We start from the raw sequence: 13595 nt of genomic DNA, 5'->3' as shown, positions 1-13595 counted from the left end.
ACTCACCACTGACTGCCAACTGGAGAAACACCCATTTACACCAACTCTCTGCCTTCTACCGGTTAACCAATCCACTATCCATGCCAATACACTTCCTCCGACTCCATGCATCCGTATCTTATTTTTAAGTCTCTTGTTCAGCACCTTATCAAACGCCTTCTGGAAATCCGTGTCTATGACATCCACCTGTTCCACTCTATCCACTGCACTCATTATGTGCTCAAAGAACTCCAGTAAGTGTGTCAAACCGGACCTGCCCTTTCTGAATCCATGCTGCGTCTGTCTAATGGAACCACTCCTTTCTAAATGTTTCTCTATTTCTTCCCTAATGACAGCTTCAAGCATTTTCCTGACTACAGATGTTAAGCTAACTGACCTATAGTTGCCTGTCTTTTGCCTACATCCTTTTTAAAAGGTGACGTGACATTTGCTGTCTTTCAATCTGCTGGGACCTGCCCAGAGTCTGGAGAATTTTGCTAAATGATTACCAACGTGTTTGCCAATTCCTTTAGCACCCTGGGATGCATCCCACCAGGACCAGGGGACTCCTCTACCTACAGGCCCTCTAGTTTGCTCATCACTATCTCTTTAGTGACAGTGATTTTATCCAGTTCCTCACCTGCCATTTCATCCATAATATCATTCTTTGGCATATTAGACGTGTCCTCCACCGTGAAGACCGACACAAAATAGTCGTTCAAAGCCTCAGCCATTTCCTTATCACCCAATATCAATTTCCCCTTCTCGTCTTCCAAGGGACCTACGTTGACTTCAGCCCCCCTCTTCAGCTTTATATATTTATGCTATCTGTTTTTATATTCTGTGCTAATTTACTTTCGTACGCTATCTTCCCTTTCCTTATTTCTTCTTTAGTTGTTCCTTGTTGCTTTTTGAAGTATTCCCAATTCTCCAGTCTCTCACCATGCTTTGCGGCTTTGTACACACAAGCTTTTAATTTGATACTATCTTTCATTTCCTTGGTTATTCAAGGCTCGCTCTCCCCACACTGACTGTCCTTACATTTGACTGGAATATACTTTTGTTGAGCACTGTGAAAATCTCTTTGAAAGTATTACACTGTTCATCAACTGTCCTACCAAATAGCCTGTGGTCCCAATCCACATTAGCCAACTTCTCCCTCGTCCTGTTGTAGTCTTCCTTGCTCAAGCATAATACACTAGTTTTAGATCTAACTACTTCATCCTCCATCTGTATGCCACTGACCCATAAAAGATCATAAATGATGCAGTGGTATTCCTTAAATCACCACCATTGCTGAAATTATACTTGAATAATTTTCCTAATGCATTTATGGACCTCTCGCCTTAAACCATTGGAACTCTCTTCCCTCAGTTCTGGACGCTGGTTTCAGCCCAGAGTTCATTCTCCTCAGACTGAACCTGAAACTCTACGTTGCTGTGCTCTCTTATCCACAAGTGTTGGTTATATTGATATTGGAATTGGAATTGGTTTGCGTGTCCTGAGCTACAGTGAAAGGTCTGACTTGCATAATGCTGATATAGATAAACCAATTAGACATCGAGATAATACAAGGTAAAAAATTAGTGGAATGCAGAATAAAGTGTAACAGTTAGAGAGAAAGAGCAGTGTAGGTAGATAATAAATCACAAGATCAAGATCTCTTTTATCACACTATGGAATCTTTAATAGTCTTATAACTTGGCATAGAATCTACCTTTTAACCAGGAGACACGTGTTCTTTTTTTTGCCTTCTGTCTGCTGAGAAAGGAAGGAGAGAGTATATCCCTGTGGGAAGGGTCTTCCTGCTTCAGTAAGACAGTGAGAGGTACCAATGGAGTCCATGGAGGTGAGGCATATTTCTGTAATCTGCTGATCTGTGTTCACAACTCTCTGACGTTTCTTGGAGTCATGGGCAGGACAGGGGCCCGATCCGGCCATGATGCATCTCTGTGGTACATTGATAGAAGTTTGGAAGAACTGACAGGAAATATCCAGTTTCTTTGGCTTTCCAAGGAAGTTGTGAGTTTTCCTCACTGTGACGTCTATGCGGTTGGACCAGGCCAACCTGATGTTGATTTTCGCTCCTAAGAATGTCATGCTCTCAACCCTCTCAACCATAATACCATTGATGTAGACAGGAGCTGGTGCATTACCACCTCCACCCTGCACCCCACATTCCTCAGGTCACTGACCAACTCTTTTGTTTTGATGTTATTGAGGGAAAGGAGTTATCGTAACACAATGTCACTTGGATCTCTATGCACTTCCTGTACTACAGATACAGATACAGATACAGAAAGCTTCATATACTTTGATTTATGAAGGTCAATGTGTTGAAAGTTTTCTTTACAACCCTATCTAACTGTGACACCAATTTCAATAAATTATGGACCTATATTCCCAGATCCCTTTGATCTGCCACACTCTTCAGTGCCCTATGTGTAAGACCTACCCAGGTTGGTGCAACACCTGACACTTGTCTGCATTAAATTCCATCTGCCTTTTTCAGCACATTTTTCCAGATAAAACAGATCCCAACGCAAGCTCTGATAGTCTTCATGTCTGTTTGGTACTCCTGGTGTCATCCGCAAATTTGCTCATCCAGTTAACAACATTATCATCCAAATCATTGCACCAGTCCCTGCAACGCTACACTAGTCAGAGAGAGGAATAACTACTGCAGATTTCTGGCTTCTCCCACAAAGCCAATGTCTAATCCGATTTACTTTCTCATCTTGAATGCCAAGCAACCGAACCTTCTTGACAAACCTGCCATGTGGAATCTTGTCAAATGCCTTGCTAAAGTTCATGCAGACAACATCCATGACCTTGCCTTCATTAAGCTTCCTGGTAACTTCTTTAAAAAAATTGCATAAGTTTAGAAAGCCCTACAGCACAATACAGGCCCTTCAGCCCACAATGCTGTGCTGAACATGTACATTCTTTAGAAATTACCTAGGGTTATCCTTAGCCCTCTATTTTTCTAAGCTCCATGCGTATGACTAGCCACATGACCAATGCCTCTCATCATCTTATACACCCCTATCAGGTCACCTCTCATCCTCCGTCACTCAAAGGAGAACAGGTCAAGTTCACTCAAGCAGTTCTAATAAGGCATGCTCCCCAATCCAGGCAACACCCTTGTAAACCTCTTCTGCACCCTTTCTATAGTTTCCACATCCTTCCTGTAGTGAGGCGACCAGAAATGAGCACTGTATTCCAGGGTATTACCAGGGTCCTATATAGCTACAACATTACCCCTCGGCTCTTGAACTCAATCCTATGGTTGACGAAGGCCAATGCACTGTATGCCTTCTTAACCACAGAGTCAACCTGTGCAGCAGAGTGTCCAGTGTATTCAGACCCCAAAATCCCTCTGATCCTCCACACTGCCAAGAATCTTACCATTTGTCAGTACCTCCAGTCGAACTTTGTCGTTTTTTATGTTTTCCCTCTACTCGTCAGTCTGAGGTTTTGTATTGCTAAGTCCTCTTGTTTGTTTTCATGCCCCATGTGCTCCTGTCTCTGCTCCTGCTCTACTCTGGCCCCTGTATCACTGAGTACTCTGCCTCTTACCTGTTTCTCATTTTTACCTGTTTTGCGACCACATCTGTCTCATTGTGCTCCACCTATCGTCTGCCTCTCTGTTTATTGCTCAGTGTAGTTTAGTCCTGTGTTTTCACTTGTTTGTTGCCAGATTATGCCAGTGAGTTTCCTGAGCCTTTCCAGCATTTGTATCTGAACTCTGTCCATCCGAATATCAACTCTGCCTGTCTCCCGATTCTGGTTTTTGGATTTCTCTGGAATTTTTGATCTCCATCTCAACTTTGATCTCCGGCTTCAGGTTTGTAGATAATTGGGCTTTGTTCCAGGGAAGGTGGGATCTGTTCCGAAGGGACGGTTTACAACTGAACTGGAGCGGCACTAACATTCCTGCAGTGAAGTTTGCTAGTGCTTCTTGGGGGGGGGTTTAAACTAAATTTGCAGGGGGCGGGGATCCAGAATGTGAGAGAGGGTAGCGAGAGGAAGAATAAAGGACAGGGGGGGACTACACGGTTCCAGAATATTAAGTGTGTAGTAGAGAAAGGTGAGGCGGAACAAGTGATAAGGAGGACTCATGTAGAGAGGGATGGTCTGACGGAACATGGAGTTAAATGTGTTGAAAGAGTCAGTAAATTTAGAAAGGACAACACAATTCTAGAGGTGTATAGCCCGATGGGAGTTCAGGGAACTGGGTTAAGCACAATAGGCAGCAATTCAAACAGAGAGAGGAGAAGAGGGCTAAAAATTCTATGTCTGAATGCACGAAGTGTCAGAAATAAGGCGGATGAGCTTGAAGCCCAGGTGCGAATGGGTAACTATGATGTTGTTGGGATAACGGAGACATGGCTGCAGGGAGATCAGACCTGGGAAATGAATGTACAAGGGTATACGTGCTATCGTAGGGACAGAAATGTGGGCAGAGGGTGTGGGGGTAGCCCTGTTGGTGAGGAATGAGATTCAGTCCTTTGCAAGGGGGGGACATAGGGTCAGGAGAAGTAGAGTCTGTGTGGATAGAACTGAGGAACAGTAAGGGCAAAAGGACCCAAATGGGTGTTGTGTACAGGCCACCAAACAGTAGCATGGATATTGGGTGCAAGTTGAATAGGGAGTTAACATTGGCATGTGGCAAAGGTAATGTCGCAGTAGTTATGGGGGATTTCAACATGCAGGTGAACTGGGAGAATCAGGTTGGTGCTGGACCACAGGGTAGGGAGTTTGTAGAGTGCCTACGGGATGCATTCTTGGAACAGCTTGTACGAGAGCCGACCAGGGACAAGACTATTCTGGATTTAGTGTTATGTAATGAACAGGATTTGATAAGTGATCTTGCAGTAAAGGAGCCATTAGGAGGTAGTGATCATAATATGGTAAGTTTTTATCTGCAATTTGAGAAGGATAAGGGCAGCTCGGAGATGTCAGTGTTGCAGTTGAACAGGGGAAACTATGGAGCCATGAGGGAGGAGCTGGCCAAAGTTGACTGGACGGATAGCCTAGCAGAAAAGACAGTGGAACAGCAATGGCAGAGTATTCTTGGGAATAATGCGCAAGGTGCAAAATCAGTTCATCCTCCAGAGAAGGGAGGATTCAAAGGGGGGAAAGGGGCCACAGTGGTTGACAAAGGAAGTCAGAGATTGCATAGCATTAAAAAAAAGGAAGTATGACAGAGCTAAGGTGAGTGGGACAGATGATTGGGAAGTTTTTAAGGAACAACAGAACTTAACTAAAAAGACAATACAGGGCGAAAAAATGAGGTACGAACACAAGCTAGCCAGGAATATAAAGGAAGATAGCAAAAGCTTTTTTCGGTATGTGAAGAGAAAGAAGATAGTTAAGAACAATGTTGGGCCCTTGAAGAATGAATTGGGTGAAATTGCTATGGGAAACAGAGAAATGGCAGAAGAATTTAATGAGTACTTTAGATCTGTTTTCACAAAGGAAGACACAAGTAATCTCCCAGATGTATGGATGGGCCAAGGACATAAGGTAACAGAGGAAATGAAACAGATTGACATCAGGAAGGAAACGGTGATGAGTAGACTGATGGGACTGAAGGCTGACAAATCCCCAGGTCCGGATGGTCTGCATTCTAGGGTACTAAAGGAAGTGGCCCTGGAAATTGTGGATGCATTGGTAATCATTTTCCAATGTTCCTTAGATTCAGGATCAGTTCCTGAGGATTGGAGAATGGCTGATGTTATCCCACTTTTTAAGAACGGAGGGAGGAAGAAAACAGATAACTATTGACCTGTCAGCCTGACATCGGTGGTGGGGAAGATGCTAGAGTCCATTATTAAGGGTAAAATAGTGGCATATCTAGATAGCAGTGATAGGATTGGGCTGAGCCAGCATGGATTTACCAAGGGTAAATCATGCTTGACTAATCTGTTGGAGTTTTTCGAGGATGTAACCAGGAAGTTAGACAGGGGGAGATCCAGTGGCATTTGATAAGGTCCCACATAGGAGATTGGTGGGTAAAATCAAAGCTCAGGGCATCAGGGGGAAGACATTGACATGGATAGAAAACTGGTTGGCAGATAGAAAGCAAAGGGTAGCGGTGAATGTGTGTTTCTCGGAATGGCAGGTGGTGACTAGTGGGGTGCCACAGGGCTCGGTATTGGGACCACAGCTGTTTACAATTTACGTCAATGATTTGGATGAAGGCATTGAAAATAACATCAGCAAATTTGCTGATGATACTGAGCTGGGTGGCAGTGTGACATGTGATGAGGCTGTTAGGAGAATTCAGGGTGATTTGGATAGGCTGGGTGAGTGGGCAGATACTTGGCAGATGACGTTTAATGTGAATAAGTGTGAGGTTTGGGAGTAAGAACAGGAAGGCAGATTATTATCTGAATGGTGTAGAGTTAGGTAAGGGAGAAATACAAAGAGATCTAGGAGTCCGTGTTCATCAGTCACCGAAGGTGAATGAGCAAGTGCAGCAGGCAGTGAAGAAGGCTAATGGAATGTTGGCCTTTATTACAAAGGGAATTGAGTACAAGAGCAAGGAAATCCTCTTGCATTTGTACAGAGCCCTGGTGAGACCACACCTGGAGTATTGTGCACAGTTTTGTCTCCAGGGTTAGGGAAGGACATCCTGGCTGTAGAGGAAGTGCAGCGTAGATTCACAAGGTTAATTCCTGGGATGTCTGGACTGTCTGATGCAGAGAGGTTAGAGAGACTGGGCTTGTACACGCTGGAATTAAGGAGATTGAGAGAGGATCTGATTGAAACATATAAGATTATTAAGGGACTGGACAAGATAGAGGCAGGAAATATGTTCCAGATGCTGGGAGAGTCAAGTACCAGAGGGCATGGTTTGAGAATAAGGGGTAGGTCATTTAGGACAGAGTTAAGGAAAAACTTCTTCCCCCAGAGAGTTGTGGGGGTCTGGAATGCACTGCCTCAGAAGGTAGCGGAGGCCAATTCTCTGGATGCTTTCAAGAAGGAGTTAGATAGGTATCTTATGGATAGGGGAATCAAGGGATATGGGGACAAGGCAGGAACTGGGTATTATTGATAGTAGTTGATCAGCCATGATCTCAAAATGGCAGTGCAGGCTCGAAGGGCTGAATGGTCTACTTCTGCACCTATTGTCTATTGTCTGTTGTCTATGACTTTGACGCTGACTTTGCTGGTCCTCTGGAGTTACTACTCTGTAAATACCATAGTGAACACAGTACTTGGACTGTGATTTGGTCACTGCTTCAATGTCCTGACACTTCCAGGGGACCAATTTTGTCCCTTGCTATCCCTATGCTCTTAACAAATCTGTAAAATGGCTCAGGATTCTCCTTTACCTTGTCTGCTAGAGCAACCTCATGCCTCCTGGTTTCTTTGTTAAGTGTTTTCTTGCATGTCTCAAATTCTTATACTCCATGAGTACATCATTTGTGTTGCCAATACCTGCTATTCGCTTCCTTTTTTCCCTAAACCTGTTTTCTTTACCTTTTTATTCTGACAGGCATGGACAAGCTTTGTGCTGTCAAATTTTCACCTTTGAAGGCCTCAGACTTACTAAGTCCATCTTTGTCAGAAAACAGCCTGTCCTAATCCAGCTCCTTTCTGATACCTTCAAAACTGAGACATACAAAAAAGCTGGATGAACTCAGCAGGTCGGGCAGCATCCGTTGAAAGGAGCAGTCAACGTTTCAGGTCGAAACCCTTCATCAGGACTGAAGAAAGCGGGGCCAGGGGCCCTAAAAAGAAGGTGGGGGAAGGGTGGAAAACCAATCAGAGGAAAGATCAAGGGGTGGGGGAGGGGATAGGCAGGAGAGGTGAAGAAGGAATCTAAGGGGAAAGCACTATGTGTAGTAGGAGAAGGCTGAGTCATGAAAGGTGATAGGCAGCTAGAAGAGGAGACAGAGTGAAGGTGGGATGGGGAAGGGAGAGGGAGGGAATTACCAGAAGTTGGAGAATTCGATGTTCATTCCAAGGGGCTGGAGACTACCCAGACGGTATATGAGATGTTGTTCCCCCAACCGCAGTTTGGCCTCATCATGGCAGTAGAGGAGGCCAGGTATGGACATATCTGAATGGCAATGTGAAGGAGTGTTGAAGCGAGTGGCAACCGGGAGATCCTGTCTTTTGTGACGGACAGAGCGTAGGCGCTCGACGAAGCGGTCCCCCAATCTGCGTCAGGTCTTGCCGATGTAGAGGAGGCTGCACCAGGAGCACCGGATGCAATAGATTACCCCAACAGACTCACAAGTGAAGTGTTGGCTCAACTGGAAGGACTGTTTGGGGGCCTGAATGGTGGTAAGGGAGGAGGTGTAGGGGCAGATGTAGCACTTACGCTTGCAGGGATAAGTGCCAGGTGGGAGTTCTGTGGGGAGGGACGTGTGGACCAGGCAGTTGTGGAGGGAACAATCCCTGCGAAAAGCAGAGAGAGGTAGCGAGGGAAAGTTGTCCTTAGAGATGGGGTCCTGTTGAAGATGGTGGAAGTTGCAGAGGATAATATGCAGGATCTGGAGGCTGGTGGGGTGATAGGTGAGGACAAGGGGAACGCGGTCCCTGTTCTGGTGACAGGAGGATGGGCTGAGGGGCAAAGTGCGGGAAATGGGGGAGATGCGGGTGAGGGCATCATTGATAACGGCAGAAGGGAAACCACGATTCTTAAAGAAAGAGGACATTTGGGATGTCCTGGAATGGAAAGCCTCATCCTTGGAGCAGATACGGCGGAGACGGAGGAACTGGGAATAGGGAATAGAATTTTTGCATTTGGCAGGGTGGGAAGAGGTATAATCAGGGTAGTTATGGGAGTTGGTGGGTTTATAGAAGATGTCAGTGAACAGTCTATCTCCAGAGATGGAGACTGAGAGATCAAGAAAGGGCAGAGAAGTGTTTGAGATGGACCAAGTGAATTTGAGGGCTGGGTGAGAGTTAGAGTCAAAGTGGATGAAATTGACGAGCTCAGCATGGGTGCAGGAAGCAGCACCAATGTAGTCGTCAATGTATCGAAGGAAAAGTTGGGGAGCAGTACCAATATAGATTTGGAGCATAGACTGTTCCACATAACCCATGAAGAGGCAGGCATAGCTAGGGCCCATGCGAGTGCCCATAGCTACTCTATGACCCTTGGTCTGAAGAAAGTGGGAAGAGCCAAAAGAGAAGTTATTAAGTGTGAGTATCAGTTCCGCTAACCTGAGGAGTGTGGTGGTGTTGGGGAACTGGTGAGGTCTATTGCCTACCCATCAAAATTGGCCTTTCTCCAATATAGAATGTCAACCCACGGACCAGACCTATCCTTTTCTATATTTATTGTGAAACTAATGGCATTATGAACACTAGATGCAAAGTGGTCTCCTGCACAAACTTCTGTCACCCGATGTCTCATTCCCTAATAGCAGATCAAGTATCGCACGTTCTCTTGTCGGCACTTCTGTGTACTGATTATGGAAAGATTCCTGAACACGTTTGACTGTCACTTAACCCCGTGACGGGTTAAAGAACCAGCAGAAATGGAAAACACTTTGGAGTCTGCTATTGCTGTTAACTAATAGTGTTTATTAGCAACTATGCCATACAGTAATAAAAATGCAGATATATCAAACAGGTTAGCAATGATTATATATATACATAAGTGTGGAAATAGGAAAACCAAGCTTCTTCAAGCCTAGGGGTAAATAGATACAGTCTTATGATGATGAAGAAAGTTCAGTTCAGTTTGTGGTATTTAGTAGGGAAGAGCTGGAGAGAGAGAGAGGTGTGTAGGTCTTCAGGTGAGCTGGTACCGTCGATCTTCCCGTTGTCCTCTGAAATCCTTTTAAAGTCACCGACTGTGACCATAACAAAGGTGACCGTTCTTCTGTGGTGGAATTATCAAGCCAGGCCAGGGTTGGACAGAAAAATAACTCCCCACCGGTCACACCTTTTCTGCACTGCGAGAGCCACTGATCGGTTCTCCTGATCGTTCCTCCAAAAACCCACCTTCCTGTGGGCACAACAAAGCTCATCCAGTGTCCAAAACCGTGTGTCTGTGTGTCCAGCAGCTGACCTGGCATTCATCTCAGCATGCAGAACCCCAGCTGTCTATCAAACTGCTCCACCCTCCTCTCTCTGTAAGAATTGACAAGCAGGCAGTGTCCTTGTGGAAATGTAAACAAACAGCCGAGAAGCCACAACATCAATCTCCTGAGCATTCTTCACCTCCCTCTCTCTCTCTCTCTGTCTCTCTCTCTCTCTCTCTCTCTCTCTCTCTCTCTCTCTCTCTCTCTCTCTCTCCCTCTTAATAACAAGGATTCTGCATTGTACACCTCCCTCTTTCTCTTTCTTGTTAAGAGCAGAGTTCATAGGGTCAATTCAAGACCCCATCACATGACAAACTCCATTCCATCTGGTACTTTTACAGCGTAGGAGTCTCAGACAATAATTGACAAAAATAATTTAATAAATAAATTAAACACTGTAATCCCACCCAGGATTAAAAAGAAATTTCTTAGTAAAAGTTCAAAGTGAAATTTATTCTGTACAAACATGTCAGCACAAACAACCACGCGATTCTTCCTCTGTGGGCATACTAACAAATCTATAGAACAGTGACAGTAAACAAGATGTAGAAACTGTAAACATCAGTAGGCTAGGCAACCCTAGGGAATTTCTCAGGTAGGGATATGCTCAGCACAGCTTTTTGGACTGAAGGGCCTGTATTGTGCTGTAGGTTTTCTATGTTTCTTTCAGAAACTGTAGAAAACTGTGCAAAAGCAGAATCTGGGCTAGAAGCCACCAGAATATTTTCAAGGGAAAACTTGCCTCCTTTCACACTACTGTATGTTCTGCGAGCAGAGCCCATTTCCAGGATTATTACAGAGAACAGCAGTGATTGGAGAATATTGTTCTCAACTACAACCCAACTCTTCAACTATGCTCTGACCAACAATGCCCTAGTAGATCATCTGCCACAAAATGTGAGGAACTTACAATATTTTTAAATCAACAAAATTACTGTATAGCTAGATAGTGGTATCTTCCAAAACAAAACTCATAACTCCATACATGCAAACACCCCTCCCTCATCTTACATTCTAGCCCTGTATTCTTCTTCTCTGGTCCTTCCAGGATATTCACCCTTTTTACAACTGTAACAATTCCCTTGATCAGCAGGTAAACATTCCCTTCTCATCTGCACCTCCACCTGTCATGCCTGAAACCTCTATTCTCGTACACTGAAAACCACTCTTTTATTCCCAAGTTGTAACTGTGCAGTGTCACAGGGTGGTGATGAATGCTTTTAGACTATTTGAGCTGACAAGTTACTGTATGGCACATTTGGACAAGTCATTGATAAGGCCACGCTTTGAGTATTGTTTCCAGTTTTGGTAGCCCTGTTATAGGAAAGATACCATTAAACAGGACAGGTTGCAGGGAAGATCTGGGAAGATGCTAACAGAATTCGAGCATCTGCATTACAAGGAAAGGTTGGGTAGGCAAGGACTTTATTCTTAAGAATTTGGGAGATCGAGGCGTGATCTTATAGAGAAGTATAAAATGATAAAGAGCACATAAATCACGTGCAGAACGCAAAAAGATATTCCTCAGAGTAAGACAACTGAAATGGACAGGAGAGAGTATCCTTAAAAAGGATCTGAGTTGTAACTCCGCCATCAGCTGCCAAAGGTTTCATTGATGTCTGAATGACTGATAAATACTTCGGATAAGCACATGGTTCGGAAGCATTATGAAAAATACAGTCCAATCGCGACGACTGGGACCAGGTTGCTGGTCACTATGGAAAGGACGAGCTGGACTGAAGGATCTGTTTCCTGTTGAGTGACCGAATGAGCCCGAGAGTTTTATCAGCCCATCCCTCCAGGACATCGACCCTGAGCAGCGCAGTAATTCTCTGCCCCATCAGGAGGGCCATGTCCGCTCTGTCACGCCTGGAGTTTCTATACTCAGGGACATTGAATCGCCAGCCCTGTACTTCACTCAACCAACTTGATTGCAACTCAATCAACTTTCTTTGATTGCAACAATATTATCATCCCATGTGCTGTCTCTAAATGGTTGATCTTGCACTTTCATCCATATCCCAGTCCACGGAGAGAACGCATGCGTTTGAAACTAGCTCTTGTATTTCAACTTTCTCTTCCCCTCTGAATCGGATGTGGGATTGCCTGAAAGAAGTCAGACGCGCTAGTACTAAGAAAGTCCGCCCCAGAAAGTTAAAGAGCGCCCTTTACAGCTGAACTACCGAACGGCCATTCGGAGAATTCCTGTACTTCCCTTTTTATGGAACGTCGGAGCAGTGGCCAGTGCTGGTTTGGGGACTTTCCAGGGAAGCCCTAAATTGATGACCATGAGTGCTGCCAACCCCCTTTATAAAGCAGACTATGGGAGCTGGTGAATCACACGGCCATCAATTCCATCCTGGTACAGGACAAGATGAAGGCAGCGCTCTGCGTGGTCGCAATGTTGGCAGCTCTGTGGATCTGCTGTTTCAAGCAAGCTGCACCCGCCCCGGGTAAGAGATTTTCCTTATTCCCAATATTCCATACCCAATCCCGACAATGCACCGTGATCAGCTGCGGGGAGCAGCTCTCCCGCTTCCCATCGGTTGGCGGTGATATTGAACAGCTCACAGTGGAATGATTCTCTTGGAGGGAGGGTCGGGAATGGCAGTCAGTCAAAGGGACTGCAAGGGTCATCAGATCGGTAGGGGAATGGCGTACAGTAGTTTATATGAAGGACGGGGTTACACCGTTAAATGTCTTGGGTTGGAAAGGCCTTCATGCGCGAGGCAGTGCGTTCACGTGGGTTAAGGTGGGTTGAGTTATCTAGCGGTGTCTAACTATTTGTTTTTCCTTCTCCCTCAGCTTCAATCATAACGCTAGAATGCTGTGAGAGGTTTAGGACCACGCCCATTCCTCGCAAGAGGCTTAAGAGCTACACGGAAGCTCTCTTGTGCCCGACACCTGCTGTCATGTAAGTGTTTCAACGTGCAACTGCAAAATGTTTGAGAACAATGGTTGATGACTCTCCCGTAATCGCCACTGTTTGTTCTGCTTCAGATTCACCAACAAGAGGAATATGAAGATTTGCGCGAGAGCCAAGGAGGAATGGGTTAAAGAGTCAGTGGAGTACCTGGACAGGAAACACCAGGGTGGCAAAGATGAAGTGAAACCTCCAGACTTCAACGAGGTCTCAAGAGCTAGTTTTGAACGTGGGTTCAATTCTTCCCGGCTCCCGAATGGAGGTGAAACTTCAGCATTGACTCGGGAAGCTGACGCTGGTGCCCAGTGAAGAAAGAGAGCTGAGTTTGAATCATATTCACAGTTTACAGACAGACAGCCAGGAATACTTTATTCATCCTGAGGGAAATTGTGTTTTCGTGACAGTCTCACCAACCAAGAATAGTGCAGAAATATAGCAATATAAAACCATAAATAATTAAATAATGATGAGTAAATTATGCCAACTGGACATTAGTCCGGGACCAGCCTATTGACTCAGGGTGTCTGACACTCCGAGGGAGGAGTTAAAGCCGTGTCTGCATGTTTCATTCAGAGGTCAGATTAGGACCCGGTGCGTTATAGTATCATAAACCTACGATGTTAACTGGATCTCTATCGCGT

The 13595-nt window shown here is 45.1% G+C and overlaps 1 protein-coding gene across 1 annotated transcript; it reads left to right on the top strand.

Annotated features, from left to right (window-relative positions):
- Nucleotides 1–12254: 12254 nt before the first annotated feature.
- LOC132407109 (eotaxin-like) lies at nt 12255–13263 on the top strand. The gene is made up of 3 exons (XM_059993403.1): nt 12255–12484; nt 12837–12945; nt 13032–13263. The coding sequence occupies exons 1-3, from the start codon at nt 12406–12408 to the stop codon at nt 13261–13263; spliced, it is 420 nt and encodes a 139-aa protein (XP_059849386.1). The 5' UTR covers nt 12255–12405.
- The last annotated feature ends 332 nt before the right edge of the window (nt 13264–13595 follow it).

Source organism: Hypanus sabinus, chromosome 17 (genome assembly GCF_030144855.1).
Source record: "Hypanus sabinus isolate sHypSab1 chromosome 17, sHypSab1.hap1, whole genome shotgun sequence".
NCBI classification, from domain to species: Eukaryota; Metazoa; Chordata; class Chondrichthyes; order Myliobatiformes; family Dasyatidae; genus Hypanus; species Hypanus sabinus.
This window is presented reverse-complemented; position numbering and strand designations above follow the sequence as displayed.

Bases quoted from the DNA above. Each gene is read 5' to 3' on its own strand.
- LOC132407109 (XM_059993403.1), top strand. From the start codon at position 12,406: ATGAAGGCAGCGCTCTGCGTGGTCGCAATGTTGGCAGCTCTGTGGATC. The intron at 12,485-12,836 runs GTAAGAGATTTT...CTTCTCCCTCAG, and splicing joins GCAAGCTGCACCCGCCCCGG to CTTCAATCATAACGCTAGAA. The intron at 12,946-13,031 runs GTAAGTGTTTCA...GTTCTGCTTCAG, and splicing joins TGCCCGACACCTGCTGTCAT to ATTCACCAACAAGAGGAATA.